We start from the raw sequence: 25,927 nt of genomic DNA on the forward strand, positions 1-25,927 counted from the left end.
CTTATTTAGTACGCATAGTGGCTGAGTGCAGGTTCTGGAGTCCGCTTGGGTTCAAATCCTACCTACATCACTTACTCTCTGAGTGACCTTGACCAAGTTACTCACCCCAGTTTTATTATTTGTAAAATAGGGATAACAAGAGAAGCTCCTAGTAGTTCCTATGGTGCATGGGTCAAATTAGTTAATCCATATACTACACTTAGATCAGGGTCTAGAGCATAATAAATATTCAATAACCCTCAGTAATTCTCATTATTATAACTGTGACTTTGGACAAATTGCTTCAGCTCTTTGAGTTAAACTTAGGATTTTTTTTTCACTTATAAAAGTGGAAAGATAATAATTTCCCAGTTGTATTACCAAAAAAAAAAAAAAAGAGAGAGAGAGAGACAATGTATGTGAAGTGACCAGCCAATGCCTGACATTTAGTAGACACTCAGTGAATGGCCCCTACTATTACCTTCCAAAGTTATCAGATCAAATTGGGATCCTTGCTAACCCAAAAGGCTGATACAGACTGAAATGGATTAATACCCTGCATATATTACATACTCGATAACTTTGACTAATTTCCAAAAAAAATTAGCATGTTTCAGTAATTATATCAAAAAAACATACAAATCAGCATAGTCCAACAGTGCAATGTCAGATGACTTTTCATAAGACTAGAAAAAGTTGTCCAAAGTTATAAATAATAAAATTAGTAAAAAAAAAATGTACTTACATCATTAACATAAATGATATGAACTTTAAAGTGTCAAGGAATTTAGTCCTGGTTGGTGTGGTTCAATGGATTGAGCACTGGCCTGTGAGTCAAAGGTTCACGGGTTTGATTCCTAGTCAGGGCACATGCCTGGGTTGCAGGCCAGGTTCCCAGTAGGGGTGCATGAGAGGCAACCAACACATCGATGTTTCTCACCCTTCCTTTCTCTCCCTCCCTTCCCTTCTATAAATAAATAAATAAAATCTTTTTAAAAAATGTCAGGGAGTTTAATGATTATTTCCATCAAAATTAAATGAGTCAATCCCAGGTTGGGCTAATGCTTTCTAATTTTTCAAGACATCTCATCAGTTCTACATTTTTAGACACATTATAGAAAGGCTAGAAAAAAATATATTTATGTTGGTATGCATTTGTTAAGCCTTTAAAAGAAAATCCATGATAATGACTAATAAAAATAGGGAGAATGGGAAAAGCAAGGAAGAAAAAGGAAAGAAAGTGTTAAGGATCTATGTGGTTAGCATCCAAACATTCATCCAGCCCTGGCTGCCGAATCCCAGCCAATCATGACAGTCCCACCCTTTGTCAATGATTGATGTAGTAAGGGTTCTAGTCTCATACTGGGTTCCTCAGAGCCTGAGATAAGATTTGGCTGCACATGATTTATGGAGGGAGTGCTCTCAGGAGAAAGGGAATAATGGAACCTGAAAATAGCAGGGAGAAAACTAAGCAAAGATGGCCTCAGCTATAATCTAGCTCAAGATAAATTATAGGGAAACTTAGAGCATAAACTGTACCATAAAGTTGGTTCTAAAATTACCCTGAGGCAAGGGGGCTGGCATTTTACCATATATAGGAGTCAATCACTGACCAAGTTATAGGTGAGAGAGCAAGCTTTTATTCAACCAGGGATAATTCTCCAGCAAAGACAGAAGACAGGAGTTGTTTAACCAGCAGTCCTAACAGCTAAAAGACAGGTGCAACCAGGTAAAGGGAGCTAGGAAGGGCACCAACAGTTTCTACCAACATCACGTGACCCACCCTGTCCAATGAGACCTGAGAGGACGTGAGGGAGGGGCTTCTGTGAAAGTATCCTCACTCTTGAAAACAGAGAAACCAGACCAGTCTGTGCTCTCCTTCGTTTATCACTTCGAGATGTGACGTCTGGAACACCTGGGGTCACTTGCTACCTGTCTGAGGATGAGGCTAGCATTGGCACAGAGGAAGAAAAAAAAGAACCAAAATCCTGATGATACTGTTGAGCTGCTGTATCATCACCCCTAAGCCTGCACTAGCTGTAATCTTCCAGTTATGTGGGAGAGTAAGCACCTGAAATCACCCTGACACATAAGAGAAAAAAACAAAAGCAAAACTGAACACAAGGAAAAAGGCACAACACAAAAGGGGAATAAGAGAAAAAAGAATTTAGGGAAGAAAATAAAAAGGAAAGAGGAAGGAAGGAAAAACAGAAGAGAAGAGTATGTGGCTGTAAGAGAAAGCAATCAGCTAGCCTAGTGTCATTCAGAGAAGTTGTCAGAAAGGCTTTCTAGAGGTAGTTCAGTCCCTAATTCATTGTTCTTAGTACTCTTCTCTAATTCTAGATCAGACAGAACTTGTATAAGAAGCTAAATAACTTAATGTTAATAAAACTCGAGCAGCAATGTCCTGTCACAACAAAAAGGAAACACTAAAGATTTTCATTCAAGTCAAGCTGATATTTTACTAAAACTATATTCAGAGTTTTGGAAGAGAAACTTCTAAAAAAATGGAAGACCTTTTCTCTTTCCCTACTTTCATCCCAAAAGACACACACACACAAATACTTTTTCTTTGTTCTACTGTTATTTTCTAAGATATAAATCTACCACACAACCCAAGTACTAGAACTCTTACTAGAACTCTACCAATAATCTACAACTATATCCTTCTCTAAAACCCCCATAAAAAGCTCTAAGAGCTCTTTATACATATTCATAAATATATTTGTCCTTTAGGTTCTATAGTTAGCCTTCTAGAAATCTATATAAAGTATATGCTTATACATATTCATCACCATATGAGTTTTCAATATTATGCATTATTATAGGAAAATATTTACATTAAGTATATTTTGATATGCATGTGTATATATGAATAACTGTATTTTACATTTATATATAAAGAATAAAAAAATACACATGTATATTCTGTGGGGGGGGGTACTTTTAACTTTCAGTCTTTAATAAGAATTTTGCTTCTAATCTCAGATTTCTCTTTTTTATATCAAAGGGTATCTAACATCTTGCAATAATCATTTGCCTCTGTTAGGGAGTGAACTGTGGCCCCCCAAAATTCATATGTTGAAGCCCTAAATCCAGTGAGACAGTATGTAGAGACAGAACCTTTAAGAAGGTATCTAAAGTTAAATAAGTTCATAAGGGTGCAGGCTGATTTCCTTTTCAACAGAGGAAGGGAAAGGCACCAGGCGTATGCACAGAGGACGGGCCATGAGAGGACACAGAGAGAAGACAGCACCTACCAGCCAAGGACAGACGCCTCAGAAGAAGCCAAGCCTCCTGACACTCTGACCTTGAATTTCTAGCCTCCAGAACTGTAAAAAAATAAGTTTCTGTTGTTTAAGTAACACAGTCTGTAGTATTTTGTTACGGAAGCCTAGCATTCTAACATACCTCTACTAATCAAAGTGAATCCTAATGATCTTCCAGTAAATATTAACTAAATTTGCTACACAGCACTAAGCAAGAAAATACCAGAAAGCAAAATCAAAATTATTTTCATCTTTGAGCACCTATTAGGCCCATAGCACTGTACAGTCTCATATGCAAGTGTTATGTGCACAATAAGAAACAAATCACCATTGGAGTAAAATAGTTTATCTTTATAGAAAAAAAGAATCCATTCAGGGATTCTGAAGGGATAAAACCAACCACATGTTTTTCTAAATGCAAGAGATTAGTTAGTGCTAGTTTTAGCCTAAATTCATAGGTCAGGGAGCAGCAAGTGACAACCACAGGGAAACAGAAACAAGCTAAAGAAGATAAAGTAAGAATAATGGGGGCCATCCTCGACATTCTCCAGTGAAACTCTCCCACCAGTCAGGACAGTCCTTTGGGATGAAGTCCTAGAATCAGTTTCTACTGCACACAGTAAATTTAATTTGGAATGCTAGTTGAATTAGAATTTGCTTATCATTGAGAATATTAGTAAAATTGTCCATGTTTGCTAAATAAAATTATCTGATTTTCAAATGCGGGAGACTCCTGTTTTTATTCCTTACTGTCAGGACTTTTCAATAACCCCTATTTCTCACTCTTCTTTTTTTTTTTTTTTATCTCCTTGTCTTTCCCTTCTAATGCCATTTTAACTTCATAGTTGCTATTACTCTTCCAATAAGCAACACTGACCCCACATTAAACAGTAAAAAAGGAACAGTTTCTGTTTTTCTCTTCCAATACAGCATGACTGCAACCACACAGAAACTTCGTTTCTTTAATATGACCTTTTCTCCTTTCTTTCCTTTTGATTCAAACTGGCCTCATCCATCACCCTGACTCACCTGCTTCCTTCTCCCTTGCACATCCACTCCCTCAGGAAAATGAGGTTCTGGTCTGCACCAAATAATCTTAGGAACAAAGCCTCAGGTCCTTTGACCCCAGACAGTTTCAGTCAAACCAGAGATAACATCTGGATCTCAGTTGTGTTTCAGCTCCAGGCCCAGAAAAGGGGTGAAACCAGACTACGCAACAGCCATGGCTGACATCAAGGCCAGATGTGCTAACTAATGACCCCCTACCCCAGCACCGACCAATCAGTAGACACCAAGACCTTGACCACGACCCTAACTCCCTTAGTTACCATGACCAATGGTTTTTCTCCTATATAGTCCATCCCCTGGAAGCCACTGGGGAGTCAGGTCTTTGAGCATGAGCTTACCTGTCTTTGGGCGTAGGTTGTTTTCTGAAAAGAAACCCTTTACCTTCTTTGCTGCAAACTCTGTTCATGCCTTATTGGGTTCTGATGCATGCAAGCAAACGAACCCCTTTAATCCAGTATCATAAGTAAATTCAACTAAATATTTTTTTCTTCCTCTTTGCTTATCTGGACTTAAGGTTTCAAAATCAAACGGCAGTCAAGAAGTTTAACTGCAACTTTGGTTATCAAATATAAAGAATCCACTCACATCTTCAAACAACCAAAGATACATAAACCACTAAACTTAAGTGTTTCATTTCCTCAACTCATTTTTTTTCTTTAAAAATAGCCTTTTATAAATACACACTAGTTTTTCTCTTCTCTGGTTTCCACATTACTGTCAGCACTGGCAAACATTTTTTGGGCATCTACTAAATCTCAGGGATATAAATAACTATGAGATTCTCTCCCTCTCCTTCTGTAACTAAATGTGAACGATATAAAGACCATTTAACATTTCACAAAATCATTTTTTAAAAGCAGAGATAGTTTTAAAAGTCACTTTCAGTAATGGTTAACACAATCCTCCTACACAAAGTCAAACGGCCATGAATTAGTTAAAAATGGGTCACCCTCCCCACCCCAGCTGAGGGAGAACAGAACTGGGAGCCGTTCTCTCTGTTGCTCTAATGCACGCTTCTACTCTAAGCATGTTGACTGGAGGAACAAGCGATTGGTCACACCCCTGCCCTCTCCTCATTTTAACTTCAAAAAGCACTGATGTGTGTAAAGGACACGAGGACAAAAATGACACAAGAGATCATGATATAATAAGGACAACCATGCCCTGCCCATTCTTTCCAAAAGAATTGAGATGATAGGGAAATGAAGCCTTGAGTAGAAAATGGAGGGGCTATAAATATTAGTAATAAATAGAACTCTCTTTATTTCTTCTGCTGTCAGAACCGCAAATTAAAAAGGCCAGACAAGACCAAGATAAGGTGTAGAAGAAAAGCCAAATTGAGCTACTCAGGCCTGATTCTAGTGTAAGCCTTAAGGTATAAGCTTACATATATATACATATACATACACATATATAAGCTTACATATGTGTATGTAGCACAGGCACATATAAAAATAACAGATATTTTATTAAACACTTACCATGTGTCAGGTAGCCTTCCAAGAACTTTACATGGATTAACTCCTTTACCCTAACAATAACTCTATGAAGTAGATGGTATTATTATCCCTGCTTCACAGATAAGGAAACTGAGGCACAGAGAAGTTAAATAACTTGCCCAAAGTTGCACAGCTCTAAATGTAAGACTTGGGAACCAAGCACAGGCAGTTCAACCCATCTCCTACATTCTTTGCCAAGACACACTGTTTATTCCTCAAAACCCAAAAATCTGGGTTGCAGAAAATTATGCAGGGATTTGAAAATTCAATGCTACCAAGGCTCAATGGTCACAGGTTTACTAATATGAGCTCCATCCAACACCATGGATTCTTTGGATGCCAAGCATCATAATACAAGCCTTACATGTTCACTAGGCAACAATTCCATTGCATCTTCCCAAAAGTAAACACTGACCAGTTAGAATTATTCTTTTCTCACAAGAGAGGCTAATGAGGGCTGTAGTTGTCTTAATTGCACTGTTCTTCAAACGATGCCCTTCATCACAGATTAGAAGATTAAATTTTATATTCTTAATTTGATCCAAGGAACGAAGTAACATTTCATAACTAATGATCAGGACAGAATAAAATGGAGATTTGATGAATTCTTCCACTCTGTGGTCCTAAAAAAAAGGAAAACATTTAACAAGTTACGGGAAGAAACTATGAAATGAAATTGAAGGAGCATATGTCTCACAGCCATTAATCAAATATTAGACTACGTTAACTCAAAGCCAAATTGCATGCCAAGATTCCATTTTTCTGCAAAGGAGGTGGAGAGGCACATACACTTGGAAAAAACTTCCACAGAGAGAGTGTAAATTGCAGTATTGATTTGAAAAACTACAGATTTAGAAGATGACCAAGGTTAAAGTCTCTTACCTGATCTACAGTAAATATCTTGATCCTTTCACTTCCCAACCATTTTTTAAATTCTTTCCTCCAATTTTTCACCAAGCTTCCAGGTATGACGATAAGGGTCTTCTTTATTATTGGTTTGCCTCCATAGGGTCCCTGACACTGTAGAGTCCAGATGAGCGAAATACACTGTAATGTTTTCCCTAGACCCATTTCATCAGCAAGAATAGCTCCACATCTGCTATTCACTCTGTTAGAAAATAATTATACTTCTTTAATCACAATATAGAAAAATATTTTATGCCCCTAACATCATTACTTATTAGTCAAGAACCAGAAGCTGTTATTTTGTAATTAAAATGAATTCTACCCCCTAAACACTTTCTTGGTTTTTCATTCAGCTGATGTACAACATATCTCTTTTGCATCTTCAATAATTATATTCATTATGTATGTATTGTGTACAAAATTACTAAAACAAATCTAAAATAGAGAGTTGAATATAAATCATCTGTTACTATTATATGTATATATTTAGAGAGGCTAGAGATGAGTATCAGTTTTATATCTACATTTGAATATTTTAACTGTGCTTTTCATCACTAACAGTTTAGCAATTTTTATCAGTTTTGGTAGTAAGTATCAATATAATTAAAATATATTATAACTTTACCACCAAGAGCTATCAAGCTGTATTTATGATTCTCTGATAGTAAATAAAAACCTCAACTAAAAATATCTTCCTGCACTACAAGAAATATTAAACACTAAATACTTAATCTAATATATATAATTTGATAAGAGTATGTTTTCCTGCAGATATACTAAGTTAATGCAATTTAAAGTTAAATATTATAATATTATAAGTGGTATTTCATACCACTTTATAGTTTTCACTTTATAGTTTTTAAAGTCCTTTGACATATATATTTAAAGTTACAAAGTCCAAGGGAATTAAGGATATTATTAAAAACAAGTATAGTTTGTTAATCATTCTATTCCTTATTGCTAGAAATAATGACCAAAAAGCAATTCCATATGTTTTCCATTTCAAAGTATAGAAGTAAAATTACAAACATGAGCTGTAGTCACTATTATCATTTGTGATCAATAATTTGCTGCTACAAGACCAAGTGCCAGTTGAGTGGCAGAGAGAAAATAATGATCCATCCTTTCATGGTGAAGGAAAGAGAGCAAGAAAGGCTTCATAGAGAACATGCACCTTGAGCATAGGAATACACTACACAAACTGAGTAGTGCAGTGTTGGAATCTGAACTGAATTTCAAACATGGAAACACAAGGCTATGAACTGGGCAAGACAGGCAGAAGACAAAAGATGAGGAAAGCTCAGACTGTATTTTGTAGGTCAGTGCCTCCCAAACACCAGTCCTTCACGACTACCATCACAACTTTAGCCATACGTGTTATTTTTTATTTATCAGTTTTCATCACATCAGCACTTTTTAATTTAGATTTATTTGAAAAGAGAACTTTCTAGGCATAATTTATCTGTGAAACCAGAAGTGAAATGGGCTATTTTTTTTCTAATAATACATTAGCTAAAATATGCTACTATTAAAATTAAAAAACAAAGCTTGCTCATGTATACCTAAAATGACCCCACAGACCACCAATGGAGTGCATATCACGCAGACCAGGAAACACCACTCTCAAATCTGAGAGTCTGAATGATTTTAAGCAAGGGAATGTCATGTTCAGAACTGTTTTCGGAAATATCAGGCTGGTGGAGATAAGCAGAATGGACTTCAGGAGCATGAGAAGCAGATATACAAATTAGGAGTCATTACAATAGTCCAGATAGAATATAATTTTATCACATCAGTTACTACTGATGCTGCATTGGGGTGCCAGAAAAGACTAGAAATCAAATGATATTCAGAAGGTCAAAATTAAAAGCTTGGGTTTGATTAGACTGAGAAGGTGAAAGAGATGAAATCAAAGATGATTCCCAGGTCAACTGAGATAAGGTCTCCAAAGAGAAGAGCAAATCTGAGAGAGAACATGAGTCTAAACAATTTCCTGGAGACAGCACTCCCTTAACCTGTCACCACTCAAGGGGTTCTTAGAGTTTGGGGGAATTGACGTTCCCAACTTCCCATTAAATGACCAATTTAAAAATCAAGGGCCTGTCCATTAAAAACAAAACAAAACAGTCCTGTCCAGGTGGCGCAGTTGGTTGGAGCATCAGCCCGTACACCGAAAAGCTCCAGGTTTCATCCCGGGTAAGGGCCCGTCGGGTAGGCAACCTATTTATGTTTTTCTGTCTCTCTATCTAAACCAATACACATACCCTTGTGTGAGGATTAAAAAGAAAAGAAAAAGAACTGGAAGGAAATATACCCAGATGTTAGTAGGGACATTTGGTTCTTATTTGCTTTGTCCGGTTTTTTGTTTTGTTTTGTTTTGGATGGGGAGAGGTAGCCTTCTATCATATCTTTAAGAGAGGATACTAAAATTCTTTAAAATTCTTTAAAATTCTTTAGGATACTAAAATTCTTTTAGGATACTAAAATTCACAAAACTCAATTTAAAAGAAGGGGAGAATTCTTTTTTTTTTTTTTTTTTTTTGAAGTAGAGGTGAGATAAGAAGAAAACTTTTTCTTAAAGTTCTCATAAGAAGAATTAAGGCTTCTTCTATTTTGTACCCATACACCTTTATCATACCAGCAGTGAGCTTTTGTGATACAACATTACAGTTGACTGCACTTATTTGTTTCTTCAAATAAAGAGTGAGGACCACGGTCCTGACGCCTGTAGGCCCAACTCCTGGCAAGATGGCTATCACATGGTGCCCATCACGGACAACTTTTGGAATAAATGGACACATTAAGTATCCCTCACCATCCCAACTAAATTTAGGAGGGACCCTCTGAGAATCATTATTTCAGACTTTTCCTAGAAAACCATTATGTTACAGACTAAATCAAAACTCAGATTAGACTTAACAAGTGATTTCTCTTCCTACCTCATTCCCATCACACATTCATAAAGGAATATGATTCCCTCTTTCTGATGTGGTCGAAGATGATATACAAGATGAGGATCTATCACAACATCCACAACAGGGAAACAGTTCTTATTGAACATCCACTGATGATTATTGTCTGGTCGTGGCATAACAAAGGAATCTTAAGAAAAAGATAAAACTATAACTTTAAATCAATTACAATTTCCCTTTGTTAGCAACTACATTATCTTGCTTTAATTACTCATAAGATAGAACTGTTTGTGATCATTTTTGGCAAAAAATAAAAACACAAAATTTCAAATTTAGTAACACCAATGCTAAGCAAAAACACAAAATTTAAAAATAAAATCTCATGTATTATTGATGTAAGATTTCCTACAGAGAATTTCAAAAAGTTTTCCAAACTTCATATACTCAAAGTGCTCTGAAAAAACTGAAATTCACTATTGTCTATTAGGAAATTAACTAAGCCATGACATTTAATAGTTCAGTACTCGAAGCAAAGAGAACTATTTCCAACAAAAAGCATAGGCTGGAATTTTACCAAGATATGCTTGCTAATGCTCATAGTTTCTTATTCTGGAAAAGCTCCCTAAATTTAACACAAAGTCTCAGTACTTTATGTTCAGTACTGTACATACTAAAAATGACTACTACTCCTATCAATGAGAAAAATTAATAATTTTCCATTGACTTCACCACCATCATTTGCTTCAAGTTAATTACTATATACATGAATGTTAAATTAATAAACTTTGCAAAACAGCATGAAGTAATCATAGAATAATAATATAATTATTTAGAAAATGCTAATACAATTTAAAAGATTAAAATACCACCAAAAAATATAAAATCAAATATAACTAGATAGCACATCTTCACTATAAATCTGATGTTATGTAGTAAATTCATCAACATTATTTATGAATATATTTATGTATCTATACCACGGTTAAAAAAGAAATAGATTTTTAAAAAGAGACAAGTGAAAAAAGAGAGAGGGCAGGAGATGAGGGGAAGATAAAAAATAGGTTCTAGAAGATTAAATAAATATCCATCAGTGAGGAAACAGATGGTCACAAGAATGAAAGTTTGGTCATGTTTACCATTAACAGTTGCCCAGAGAAAAGTTTTCTGTGGATCTTCCTAGCTTTTTGAACAAGTAAAAAGAGCTCTCATTTTTGAGGTTAATTCCTGGCAGGGTGAGGACTAGGGAGTGAAAATGGAAAACTCAGCACTTGGCTTCCCTCTCCAGCCCAGCAGCAAAGCAAGAGTGCATTCCATGTGGATTTCCAAAACAAAAAAAAAGGGGGACCCATTTATTCTATCTTTTAAAACGGACAAAGAAGACGATAAAGAGCTACAGTGCTCAAGCAAGAAGGACCGTGCAAGTCACCTAACAAAGTGTCTGTCTTCAAGATAAAGCCACCACAATAATAGGACACTGGTTCAAATTTTAAGATGCCCCTCTGCCTTCATAGTGAGGCACCATTTAATGCTAACAAAATCTCTCATGCTTTTGTTTTAAGTCTACAACCTATTCCTACCCTTCGCAAGATAAAATAAATGAAAATAATCAATTATACATCATTTACACATGTACATATATATAAATTATTACAATAAAATTTTTCATTCACTCAGTCAACAAATATTTACTGAATACAGTATACACCAGGCACGCTAAGTCTCTAAGGTACAATAGTTATTAGAACCTACATTTTACACAGGAGTAGGAAGATATTAGTCAGGGCAGTGACTACCCCAAGAGATCAAAGAACTGGTTAGTTCAGTAGCAAAATCAGAATTCTAACTTGCATCTCTGAATATGCATTCTTTTCCATTCCCCACAGCCCTCTATTGTGTAACAGGAAAATAAAGGAAAGAAGGAAGCTTGTTAAAAGAGCAAGTGCAACAAAATATTTGGATAAAGAAAAAAATCAGACTGTCTATATTTCAATTAGTCTCAGTAAGTTCACACAGAGGTGGGAACTTTTAAGTTGGGGTTTTTATCCCAATTATGCCAACAATTATTTGGATTTAGGCAAGTTAGTTCCTCTTTCTGGGCCTCAGCTTCTGAAGTGATTGATCTAAATGACCTCAAAGGCCCCTTTATTTCAAAAATTCTGTTTCCATAATACTTACAAAAAGGGAAAATGGTTATGTTACTTTATACACTTTCATTTTACTACTATTATGAAAAAAGCCTACCCTATTCTCCAACTACTCCACTAACTATAATTCACATTTACCTGCCTGTCTCCTCCCTACATGAGAAGCTCTAACAAGTTTTACCTCTGGGCCCATTACAAAGAAAGGTACTCAAGAAATACTTGCTGAGTGAATAACCACATTTTATAAATAAATAGAAAAAAGATTTTTGAAGAATAGGCTAGGTTTCATTTTCTAATGTGATTTTTTAATTAAATTCATTAATGTGAAAATTAACTTATTAAACTAAATTCTCACTGGTAAAATGTGAATTCTTTCTATTACATCTTATTATTTAATATTTTAATATGATAATGCATGTAATCAAGACATAAGTCTTTAAAATGTATAAAACACACATTTCATTCAAAATTATACAAAATATAATCCTGACTCATGAATTTACTAATTTTTCCCTTAATAAATGACAAATTTTATCCAGTTTACATTACATCTACATGTTGCATATTTTCCTTCAATGGACAGAGAATTTTGATTGCTGTTTCTTGGAATCGTGAATTTACTTATAAAATAATTCTCCAGCTGTATATTGTTACTCAACATCAACATTATCCTTTATATCAGATTGTAGATCTGAAGAATAATACATACTTTCACCTAAAAACTTTAAGATTTTATTTATTTATTTATTTATAGTGAGAGGGGAAGGGGAGGAGAAAAAGGAAGAGAAACTCCACGTGCAAGACAAGTATCAATCAGCTGCCTCTTGCACGCCCCTAACCAGGGACCTGGTCCGCAACCCAGGCATGTGCCCTGACCTGGAATCAATCAGTTGGACCAACCTTTCGGTTTGCAGATTGATGCCCAGCCCACTAAGCCACACCAGTCAGCGCTCACCTGAGAACTTTAAAAGAAAATTTCAACTTTAAATACACATACCAAAAATCTTTTGACAAGAAAAACAGAATATTCAAACTATTTTTTTAAATCTTACTTGGGGCATGTGGGTCATGGCGTGGTTTGCAATTTTGGAAACTGTTCTGCCTATTTTCTTTTGAACTTGGTTTATAGACACTTTTTAAAGGGTTAGAAAAACACTTCTTGGCAGCTTGAGAAGAACTTGATATAGCAGGACTTCCTCCTCCAAGCTGAAAACATCTGCCACTGCTGAAATCATCTGGGGAGATCATACCCGTGACTTCTATTTCTTTTCCACCAACCATCATTGTATGGCCCTCTTCAATGTTTTCAAGCTCTTTGAATTTATATCCAGTGCCTTTAAATTGAGAACAAAAAAAGTTAATTTAATTTACTGACACTCTAACATGATATAATTAATGATACCATTAGTCACCATCCCATAACTGTACAGAATAAAAAGTGCTTTGAACCCAAATACCCATGTATAACCCATTAGCCAGAATGAAAATAAAATCTATCATTCTGGCAAAAAAAAAAGGCAAAAAACACTAAGAAATCAGAAAAATAAATAATATAGCCATAAAAGTTAGTCAAGTTTTAGAGAAAGCAAGGCTTTTTTTTAATTCTTGAAAATAAAGCCTACTGTATGTATTATCATAGCTTTTTCATCTCTGTAGAAAATTAAGAGGAGAAAAGAGTTTGGCATGCTAGATAAGACCCTCCTTCCTTGGGAACAAAATAGAGAAACACCATGGCATCCCTATTTCTACTTTAAAAAGCTGGAAGCATGAAGAATAACGAGCAATAAAAGCAGCTGCTACCACAAACATTACCATACTGTTCCACATGAGATAGGAAAGTTAAAATATAGCTGTAGCAAGGGGCTACTGATCATCCAAGAACTAGCTCTGAATAGAAAGTGGGATATTTTATTACATCAAGCATGTTTGCATTACTACTCTAATTCAACAGACATTATTAAGTGTTGCCATGTGTAAGGTGCTAATGGAATGCAGATGAGTAAATCAGAGTTTGCTCAAAATGAGCTTATAACCAGATAGATATTGATAAAGTTTTAGATTCCAATGCCTGTCTACATTAAATAGTTACTGTGTGATTACAGGGGCAAGACCATAAACTTTTTTAAGACTTTAAAAAAAAAAACACTCACATTTAGAAAATACGACCTTTTTAAAGTAACTGGAAATTGCTATAATTTGCCCTGCTAAAACTGGGCTAAAACTTATAATCTGTACCAACTGGTAACTTACATATATTCTTAAGTGATTTATAGTGGAACACTTTTTAATTTCAATGCTCTAATATAGGAAGAACTTAGCTGGTGTTCCTAAATGCCAAAGACCAATTGCTGTACTCCCCAAACTATCTGAATTCAACAAGTCTTGACCTCTCCACAGTAATGAAGATTACAGGTTTATCTTCATATACAATAGCCCCCCCTATTCCATGGCAAGTAAGTCCCAAGATCCCCTCTGGTTGCTTAAAATTGTGCATAATACCAAGCTAATACCAAGTGATAAAATTTAATTTACAAATTAAGCACAGTAAGAGATTAACAGTCACTAATAATTAGAACTATAATATAATATAATTAAAGCTATGCGTATGTGGTCTCTTTCTCTCTCAAAATATCTTATTGTACTATACTCACCCTTCTTTTTGTGCTGTGAGATGATAAAATGCCTTATTAAGCCAAGAACATCTATCTTTTCACTTAAGAAAAAGGACACACATTCTTGTGCTTTGGAGTCATTGTTGAGTAAACTAAGGGTTACTTGCAAATAAGCACAACCTCTCCACAGCCTAGAGGGCTACTGAGGAGCTACAGGGCGGGTAGCGTAGACAACATGGATACACTGGACAAAAGGGTGATTCACATCCTGGACAAGATAGAACAGGATGGCACAAGATTTCATCACACTACTCAGAACAGTACATAATTTAAAACTTATATATTGTTTATTTCTGAAATTTTCCATTTATTGATAATATTTTCGAACCATGGTTGACCAGGGCTAACTAAAACCTCAGAAAGTGAAACCAAGGATAAGGCAGGACTACTGTAGAATCCAGTTACAGTCAGACCTTGGTATCCATGGGGGGTTGACTCAAGGACTCCCCCCGCCCCCTGCTCCGTGCCCAGGATACCAAAATCCATGGATGCTCAAGTCCCTTATATAAAATAGTGCAGTATTTTCATATAACCTAGCATGCAGGCTACAGCAAGGTGTTCCTCCACATCACTTCATTCATGTGGATTCAGCACAGGGCCTGATACATGGCAAATTCAAGTTCTGCTTTTGGGAACTTCCTGGGATTTTTTTTCCAAATATTTTTGATTCGAGATTGGTTAAATCCAGGGACATGAAATCCACAGATACAGAGGGCCAACTGCACTGTTAATCTCAGTATGGAAATAGGAGACAAGAATAAAATTAATTTTGAGGCATCTCTAGAAATCTCTGTAACTCTAGGATCTCTCATTTCACTTTTGATCAGTAGTGGTAACTCTCCCAGACCTCTCTAAATCTCTAGAAAATTTTCCTAAAACTTGAAGTTTGTTTCCCACACCATTTTTTCTGGGTATTGTGTGAAAGTGGCCAGTTGAGCCTGACTACATTATCACAAGCTATCAGCAACCGCAGCCTTCCAGCCCTCAGTGCTGGAGTTTCTCCAGTCTCTATTCCTAAAATAACAATATTTAAATGTCGTATACCCAATTTATTTAAAAGAGAAACTGCCTGAATTACAAGCCAAAATTCGCATTATTAACTCTAGGTGGATACATTTTTTACTATTATAATTAAGCAACCAAATCTTATGTTTGAATGTTTTCATTTTGAAAGCCAATAAAATCACCTTTAATGTTTAAGTTGGTGGTTCTCAACCTCCGCTGGATATTAGAATCACCTGGAAACCTGAAACATACTTACGCCCAGTCCCACTCCCCACTCTCCAGGCCAAATAAATCACAGCCTCAGGTCAGGGCCTAAGCATGGGTATTTTTTAAAAGCACCTTACATGATTACTCTTCTTGTATAGATAGAGTATAAAACCACAGTTTTAAACCTAATTTGCACTTTTTGCTACTTGCAACTAAAACATCATTATATTATGAATAATACGTACACAAAATCATGTACATGTACATTATAATTTATAGGGAAAAGATATTCTAGGGTAATTCTGATAATTTTTACCTCTCTGGTTGGCTCTTGAATTTGACTAAATAAGCATGAACAAGTTCTCCAGAAATCTAGCCCCTATCTCTCTTAACGAACAACATGCAATGAATGTGTGCTATAATTTTTGCAGTTCCTGTAAATGCTGAGTGACACTATATATAGTACTTCAAAAATTTTATAATTTAAAAACATCTGTTGCAGATAATTCAATTTTGCCTTAACTCATGTCTGTCAATGGTTTTCATATACTACATTCCTGCAACTTGGAACTACTTGTAATTCTCTCCCGCCTATGTGCCTTTGCATATGTTATTTCCTCTTGTATATGTCTCTTTCTCATACCTAACACAAAACTATCCATCCTTCAAATATTACCTTACACAATAACACCTACAAAGTTTTCCCTTAGCCTCCTAGGCAAACTAAATGGTTGTTCTATGCATAACCCTATTGCACTTAGTAAAATTCTCATTGAAACAATCATCTTATTTGTTTCCTAATTATCAATTACAGTGGCCTGCCCCCACTAAACTATAAATGACATTTGTCTTTAAATGTTTACTCTTAGCATAGTGCTTGACACATAACCATTACTGAAAATTATAAGCTATGAAATTTTTAAATGAATACACATGTAGAACAGATTTTCTAATTACGGGTCACACTCAGAATTGAACAATAAGAAGCAATTCAAAAAACCATGGTTGGTGTTAGGTATTCTGAATCTGTCGGCTAATTTGTATTAGTAGAAATCATGCTGACAACATTTTATACTAGAAATAATGGCAACCTCCAATTTAAATGTATAGCCTAGGTCATGCCTCACCATTATCTCCTTGCTTTCTCCAACATTTTGACACTATTGAAGTTAGATTTCATTCCACTCCTGATATCAACACCTTTTTAATTTTTAATCACTTAGCATTTTGCAAAGAAAAACCAGGGGAGCAGAAAGGGAGTGCACCAAGACAAATCACTTAATCTCAGAAAAATGCCAAAGTGTATATACCTGGTTGACCAACTGATTTTTTTTTAACATTTTGTTTGTTTGTTTGTTTGTTTGTTTTAGAGAGAAGAGGGAGAAAGAGATGGAGTGAAACATCAGCCCCCAGCTGGAGACCTGGCCTGCAACCCAGGCATGTGCCCTGACGGGGAATCCAGCAGGGGACCTTTTGGTCTGCAGGACAGCACCTAACCCAGTCAGGGCTGACCACTGGATTTTTTGAGAGAAATCAGTGTTTGGAGACAATGAAACCATGAGATAGGAATTGCCTCATTGAGCTAGTATACTTAAGACTAAATATTACTAGATAAGCTTATGCTTATGAGATAATTTAGACATAAAAGTCAATTAAAGAACATCTTTATGTATCCCTCTATAAAATCCAGTTAGATTTCAATTATGTAACCAGAGATAGACTAATTTTAGACCAAATCACAAACATTAAATAATATCCCAATACCTCTTCCAATGTCTTTGCCTTCCAAGTCCTTTAATGTAAATGAATTTCCTTTGACAATAAGAACAGCATCACCTTCCCACTTTTTGTGTTTTTTCTTTGAAGCCTTACACCAAACAACAGCAAAATATTTAACCAGGCTATCAGGTTCCACTTCTTGTCCCTTAGGCACTGTTATTTCTTTAGGGGCCGAATAAACTAGAATAGAAAAATAAAAACCACATTACTAAAGATCACTTTAATATTTAAAAGTAAGGTCTTTCAAACAAAAAAAATACACAAGAAAATCAGATTGTATTATGAAGTATGAAAGACTATTTGACCATATCATGTTAGCATTTTATAAAGTGAGAAATTCATATGTCTGGTGCTTGCATTAAAATGAGTGCAATGAATATAATTTTTTTTACCTCAAAATCATATAAACCCAGTTGAAGCAGAATAGTGTAATTCCCGCAAACATTTTAAAACTCTAGGAACTAAAAATAATATTTCAAAATCCCTGGGAAAATATCTAAAATCACATGTTTTGAACAACGGATTTAATTAACAGTCAGGAAAATTAAAGTAAGATCACAGAGTTGTCTGAAAAAATATCTCTAGTTTTTTCAAAAACAAATAAATATAAAACAGCAAAGTAGGAATGAGACTAAACTTCATGAAAATACTTTTGTGTCTGAGTTATAGAGTATTCAGGCTAGGCCACTGATCCTAAGAATTCAGTAGTATATAATCTAGAATTTTAAAAAATTCCTTCTCACAGAAGTCTGTACTGTTCCTAAAGACATTGGATGTGGTTATAAAAACATATCCAGTGTTATCTAAACTTATTTTGGTGATCATTTCACAATACATATAAAATATTACATTGTACACCTGGGATTAGTATGTTATGTCAATTATACCTCAATTTGAAAACTGCCAAGCCAAACACACACACACACACATGCACGCACGCATGCACACACGAGGGGAGACCCCAAAAAATGGACTTATCTTCAGGAGGGCATGCCCCTTGTAGTACAGGATTCCACAGCTGGATGAGTGAGTGTTCTAGGAACCCATCTGAACCAGTGTACCAGCTGGTGGTGTTGTGAGAAGCTGCATTTGGCTTCAATGAATTATTTTTGAAGACTCTTTCAAAGCATTCGTCCATTTCATGATAGGTGATTTTCAAGTGCACCTGCCCACACCAAGCTGAGTGTTCAGAAGTTTACGACCAAAAACAGCCTGTCCCCTTTGCCCCACCCTCCCTATTCACCAAATCTTGCCCTGAGGGACTTCCTTTGTTTCCCCCTTCAAAAAAGGAAATGTTTTGCCACTGTGGAAAAGGTGAAACAAAAAAAATGGCAGAAACACTAAAAGCCATCAAAATTGACAAATTTGAAAACTGTTTTGAGCAGTGGGAATGTCTGAATAGATGTACTGCAGCAAATGAAGAGTGATTTGAAGGTGACTGAAGTTTAAACATGTAAGAATAAATACTCAATGTTTTATAAATAAATTCTGTTTTGGGGGGGTCCCCTCTCATATGATGGAAGAGGCAATTTTATACTGTGTGATTCTAACTATACATGACATTCTGGAAAAGGCAAAACCATGGAGACGGTTAAAAGGATCAGCAAATGCTAGGGGCTAGAGAGAAGAAGGCATGAATAGGTGGAGTATAGGGGTATTTTTAGGACAACGGAAATATCTGTGTCAGTAGCAGTTGTGTCTGTTTTGGGGCGTTGAGTAAATCCAGACTTTTTCTACTACAATTATGTATGCTTAAAAAAAGGTGACTGAAATGTAAACATGTAAGAATAAATACACAATTTATAAATAAATCCTGGTTTGGGGGGTTCCCCCTTCTATATGTATATCCCACATATCCAGCCTAAAACAGAAAATTCTCCAGTAACTGCACAACAGGGAAACTGATGTTTGACGATAGAAACCAAAAAGTGGTTGCTGTCTCTGGAGCTGGGGGACTGGATGGAAAGGGACAGGAGAGGAGAACCTGTTCTGAATGTACACAATTAACAAAACAATCACTGGTAATTTCATAACTACTATATTTTACTGAGTGTAAATTATATACAACTTTTAAAGATAAAACAAAAAAATAACAGCATAATAGGTTGAAAGGCATGAGCATATTCTAAATTTGCAGTGTTTTGAAGCTGGAACATTATAACTTATCTATTAACTCAAGCACACTTTGCACTCAACAAAATCTCCCCCTTTCTGCCTTACTTCCTCTATCTTCCCCTTGGCAGTTACAGTTCAAACACTAGCTTCCCCAAGAGAAACACAGCCTTATGCTGAGTCCTCGCTCCTGCTCCTCACCAAACTTGTACGCTGGATTTTCAGTGGCGAAGTTAAAGGCACTCTAGATACAGACCTCAAAATCTCATTTCCCCATGCCCCATATCTTTTACCAAATACACAGTTGAGCCCAGGAAACTATCAAAACAATAGGATTTACAAAACAAAAACTAAATAATTACCTTTTAAAATGTACCATTTACTTAAACAGGAAAAGAAAAAACACTGAGATCAAGAGTAGGACAGGGATGCCTCTTTTACCCCTTCTAATCCACAATGTCCTGGAAGCCCTAGCCACCGCAGTAAGGCAATAAAAACAAAAAGCAAAAACATCAGAAAGGAAGAAGTTAGACTGTACCTATGTGCAGACAAGATTATTCACATACAAATGCCCAGGGAATCTAAGAACCGATGGCTAAAACTAATAAAACAAATTTAGCAGGGTCACAGGTTATAAGGTTCATAAGTAAAAAAACAAATTGTATTCATACAGATTAGCAAGAAATAATTGAATAATTAAATTTTTAAAAGTTCACTCACAGTAGCTCCAAAAAAATACCTATGAAATACTTAAGAAAATATCTAACAAAAGTCACCTAAGCTTTCTACCATGAAAATTAAAAAGCTGTGTAAAAGAAATTAGCAAAGATCTAAATATATAAAGCCCGTATTTCATGAACTGAAATTTTCAGTTTTAAAAAGGAAATCCTCCCCAAAATGATTTCTTATAGAACACAATACCAATCAAATCCCAGGATGCTTTTGGTAGAAACTAAGTAGGTTCTAAAATTTATATGAAATGTAAAGAACATAGATAGCCAAAACAATTTTTAAGAAGAATAAAGTTGGAGGACTTATCCCTTCTGATTTCTTGGTTTCCTACTACACGACAATAATCAAGATAGTTTGGTACAGGCAAAAGGGAAAAAAAGACATAAAGATCAATACAACAGGATAGTGGGCCAACAACATGTATATACATGGTCAACTGATCTTCAACAAAGCTGGTGAAGCAAATTCAATGGGGAAAAGAAAGTCTTTTCAACCAATGTTTGTAAATCAACTGTATATCCTTATGGAAAAAGATGAACATCAAGCATTAACTCACCCATATACAAAATTTAACTCAAAATAGATCACAGACCTAAATGTAAAGTCTAAAACTACAAATTTGTAAAGGAAAACATAGAAGAAAATACAGTTGACCCTGAACTGTTGTTGAACTGTGCAGGTCCACTAAAATACAGATTCTTTTCAATAAATACTGTAAATATGTTTTGTCTTCCTTATGGTTTTCTTAATAACATTTTATTTCTCTAGCTTACTTTACTGTAAGAATATGGCATAAAATACATATAAGATACAAAATATGTGTTAATCGACTATGTCATCAGTAAGGCTCCTAGTCAACAGTAAGTTATTAGTAGTTAAGTTTTAGAGGGTCAGAAGTTATACTCAGATTTTCAGCTGCGTGGAGGAGTTGGCAATCCTAACTCCCATGTTGTCTGAGGACCAACTGTATCTGTAACCTTGAAGTAGGCAAAGAGTTCTTAGCCAGAATACAAACGCACAATACAAACATCCACTAGGATGAAAGGAATCAAAAAGCCAGATAATAGCAAGTGTGGTAAGGATATGGAGAAATTGGAAACCTCATATGTTGCTGGTGGGAATATAAAATGGTGCAGCCATTACGGAAAACATTCTTGCAGTTCTTCGTATTAAATATTTACCATGTGACATAGCAATTCCACTCCTACGTACATGCCCAAGGAAAATAAAAACATATATTCACATAAAAACTTGTACATGAATATTAATAGCAGGCTTATCCATAATAGCCCAAAGATAGAAACAACCCAGATGACCACTCAATTGACAAATGGATAAACCAAAGGTGGTATAGCTATACAATGGAATATTATTTGTCCATAAAAAGGAATAAAGTACTGACATATGCTACAACATAGACGAACCTTGAAAATATTATGCTAAGTAAAGAAGCCAGTCACAAAAGACCACATATTATATGATTCCATTCATATAAAGTGCCCAGAACAGGGAAATCTATAGAGAGAAAGATTAGCAGTTGCTTTAAGGCTGGGGGTTGAGGGTAGGTGTAGAAGGAAGGAGGGGGTGATGTGAAAGCTATATACAGGGTTTCTTTTTGAAGTGCTGAAAATGTTCTAAAATTGTCTGTAGTGATAGTTGCATATACATGTGACAATACTAAAAACCATGAATTGTATACTTCATACAGGAGAATTACATGGTATATCAATTATATCCCCAAAAAATGTTTAAAAACACACACTCACACTACCACATGTCCACTAGGCTAATAGCAGAAAAACCCGACCATACCAAGTGTTAGCAAAGATGTAAAGCCACAGAAAATATCATGCATTTTGCTAGAAGGAATGTAAATAGTACAAACACTTCGGAAAGCAGCTTGGCAGACACCTTAAAAAGGTAAATATATACCTACTATAACCAGTCATTCTATTGAAAATACCTACCAAACAGAAAACTTAAGTCCACCAAAATAAAACTAGTACATCTTCAAGCCGAGGAACCAATCTCCCAAAATCCTGAAAAATCCACTGTGACTAAAAGAATTTAGATAATCCATATCTTCATTGCTGGCGTTCATGGATTTAGAGAATGAATCTTATCTTCCAGTCAGAACTGTAAGATTTCTAAGAAAACAACTGATTCATATGCAGCTAAATCAATTGACTCATATGCAGTCCAGAATGCATGGCCCAATGAACTTTTTAGCAGTGCCCGAAAGGATTCAAGCTGCTGTAGCACCCAGCAGAAGCCAAGCATTCTCATCTCTGAACTACTGTGCTATTGTAGGGTCTTACCAACAGGTCCACTGAGATGTTCTCCTGCCACTCCTATCCACTGACATCATTTTCCCCATTTACTAGATTTCATCTGTTTTTAAATGTAAATGATCATGTACCTCTCTTGCTTAAAATCCATTAGTCTTAATGATCTTAAAGAAAACATGCTAGTTCCAGCCAACGGATCTTCTACTTCTCTTCCTCCCATGTTATACTAAATTAACTTCTACTTACCCTTCTGGACAGTTTAAATGCCCCTGATTGCCAAACTAGATCAAGTTGCCTTGCTACCTCAGCATTATCTCTGCAACTACTTACGTGACAAGTCATTTAAGATGCCTAAACTATAGAGTCCTGAGAGGAGGGTCTGTTTGACAGTATTCATCACCATATTTCCAAAACAACAGATACTCTTCAAAACTGCCATTTTGAATCTAGGTGCATTTTTTACTTCATGTTTATAAAAATATTTAATTCAAAGAGAATAGTCTTAAAATTTTCATTGAGAAAATAACCTTTAGAAATGAACTTTGAATTCATCTCCATTATTGTCTATTTTTATTTACATTTTAATGAATTGTTACCTTCAGGATTATTTTTCAAGTAAACTTTACAACAAAGATTTAATCCATCAGTCACTTTTTTATGTGTCATATTTCACTGACTAGATTAACTTATTTTTGTCAAAACAAGTTTTCTTTTATAATTTCTACCAAATGACTTTGGCTAAATCAAGTTTTGAATGCCCAAATATTGTAAGAATTTATCACTCCATCAGTTTTTTCTCAAGAAAATTTACCAGTTTTTAGATGAATTGGTCGTTGTCGTATGTTACTGAGGTTGTTTTATCCACCTTGATTTTCCCAGATAAAGTTTTCAGTTTTGCTTTGATTAGTTTTTGAATTCTAAAGAACTTTGTGGTGTGAAATTTTAGCCAATTTTAACTTGTTTTCTTTTTGCATTATTCCTACCAGTAGCAGTTACAGTGCATTGAACAAGAGACTGACAATATCTTTCTGCATTTTTCAAATGTGTTCATTTTTTATTAGGTGATCCAAGAGAAAAATGTAACTCCTCAGTAGCTGCTATAAAATAAGTACTCCCTAAATGTTACCTGCCATCATCATCATTTTGCCCTTGCTCCTCTCCCACTGAGTCCATGTTAAACGTCGGACTTAAAGAGTACAAAAAGGAGAGTGAATAATTACCAAAATCAGAATAAAGACAACTGGAAATGAAGGATATAATGAACATAATTTCTTATATCTACCCTACCTGTGTTACATAAAATATTGACTAGTTTGCTACATCCCAGACTAACCACTCCTAACAATGCCACCATAACAGTAACTTTTATTTCTAAACTTGGTTCTCATTAATTTCCCCCTTGACCCTGTAGTGTACATCCCAAATCAGTAACAAAAAATGGTCTACATAAACAAGAGACTTGAAGGCCTATCAGCAAGATTCACAAGGTAAAGATGCTTTAAACCATGCTTTGCAATAAAAGAAAGAAATAGATAATGTCATTTTAATATTAGTGGTGGACATTACAATTTTAAGGATTCATAAGCACAGTCACATTAGGGCTGGATAGCTTAATTGTGCATTGCATAAACCCAAGTCTTTAATATTCTTTCTTTCCTTTCAAAAACTGTATATAATCATATTATTTTCAATTGAAAATATGAAATTTTAAATGTCTTAAATAATCAACTTCAATAAAGAATGTAAATACTGTTTCAGAGTGTCAGAATTTTCTGAGTTTTAAAATTATGAAAACATACCAGAATGTTTAATATGCACTAATATAACTGTAATATATACTTAAGATTTGAAACATAGTTTTTATTGCACTAAAAAATATACAAACATTAATACACATATTCCTTTAAACTGGTAATCATCCATAGTTTTCTTTACCTAATAAGAGATTGACTGTCAACTAAGTACAAGAATCACTATACATAAAAGAAACCTAGAAGATACTTCTTTGCATTAAAGGTCATTTTTAGAATAATACTTTATGAGCATGACAGGGACTATACATTTCATCATATTTCTCAATACCTCTTGTCAAAGCATATATGCAATGAATGCTAAAGTAGAAAAAGGTAAATAAAACTACAATATTTCTAGGTATCTAAACTATCTGCCCAGCATTTTCAGTTCATTTAAATATCAGAAAAGTTCTTCAATTCCATTTCTGACATTCCAATCATTGAACATGCAAAACTTTATTTTAAAAAAGAAACCATACATTGTAAATGGAAGTTTAAATGGTACAATCACTTGGGAAAAAAATCTGTCAGTTCTTTAAAAAATGAACTGTGTAACTTTCCTAATCCAACATTACATCCATAACTAATTTATACAAGAATATTCATAGAATTTTTATACACAATAGCCAAAATCTGGAAATAGCCCAGAAGTACATCAAAAGATAAACCAACAGTGGTATATTTATACAATGGATACTACTCAGCAACAAAAAGCAATGAAACACTGACAAAGGAGATAGATGAACATGAGTGAAAATGAAAAATGTTAAGATGGGTGAAAGAAAACAGAAACAAGGGGTACATACTATGTGAAGTTCTAGAACAGGCAAAATTTATTTATGATTTTTTTAAAAAATTAGAATAGTAGTTGCCTAAGGTGTCAGAGGAGTGATTAGAAAGGGAGAAAACTACCTGAGGTGATGACAATGTTCTGAATTTGAGAGGGATTTAAGCTACAAAGGTGTAGTCAACTGTCAAAACTCAACATTTACATTTTATGCATTTCACTGTTTGCAAATCTTATCTTTAAAACAAAAATACATATGTAAATAAATATTGAACTCCAATTCATAATATTCATGCTGAAATATTTAGAAGTATTCTAACTAATTCTGCAACTTGTTTAAGTTTTCTTTTAAAAATGAGTTGATAGATGAATGGGTAAATATATGATAAAGCAAATGCAATTAAAAAAATTGTAGAATTTAGGTGATAGACATATGAATGTTTACTATAAAATACTTCTGACTTTTGCTATGTTTGAAGACTTCCTTAATCTTTGTAACAGAAGTGAATTCACACATAATTTTAAAACATGAAAGATTTACTGACAAAGTCTAATGATATATACATTTTGGTTTAAATTGTTTGGGCTGACTTGGGTGGTATTTTTATCTTATTTATTTATTTTGCTTTCCACTATTTACAAACAATTGAAAACTAAAAATAATATAAATTCATATTATAATTACTAGTTTTAATCAAATAAAAATCATATGCAAAGATTTAGCATAACTGTTAATGATTAACAGGTTGAATATTTTAAGTGTTGAATCTTTTGT

General features: G+C 34.8%; 1 protein-coding gene across 1 annotated transcript in view; it reads right to left on the reverse strand.

Moving 5' to 3' along the window:
* The window catches only part of RAD54B (RAD54 homolog B), a 73,990-nt gene that overhangs the window by 18,518 nt on the left and 29,545 nt on the right, over positions 1 to 25,927 (reverse strand). Inside the window, exons 3-7 of the mRNA XM_054590055.1 lie at positions 17,426 to 17,620; positions 12,830 to 13,111; positions 9,661 to 9,823; positions 6,698 to 6,923; positions 6,231 to 6,438 (exon numbers count right to left, since the gene is read on the reverse strand). Coding sequence (XP_054446030.1) covers positions 6,231 to 6,438; positions 6,698 to 6,923; positions 9,661 to 9,823; positions 12,830 to 13,111; positions 17,426 to 17,620 — 1,074 coding nt within the window. The remainder of the gene's footprint in view (positions 1 to 6,230; positions 6,439 to 6,697; positions 6,924 to 9,660; positions 9,824 to 12,829; positions 13,112 to 17,425; positions 17,621 to 25,927) is intronic.

The sequence above is a fragment of the Pteronotus mesoamericanus genome, unplaced genomic scaffold, assembly GCF_021234165.1.
Source record: "Pteronotus mesoamericanus isolate MK-2021 breed Mesoamerican mustached bat unplaced genomic scaffold, CSHL_Meso_final scaffold_174, whole genome shotgun sequence".
NCBI classification, from domain to species: domain Eukaryota; kingdom Metazoa; phylum Chordata; class Mammalia; order Chiroptera; family Mormoopidae; genus Pteronotus; species Pteronotus mesoamericanus.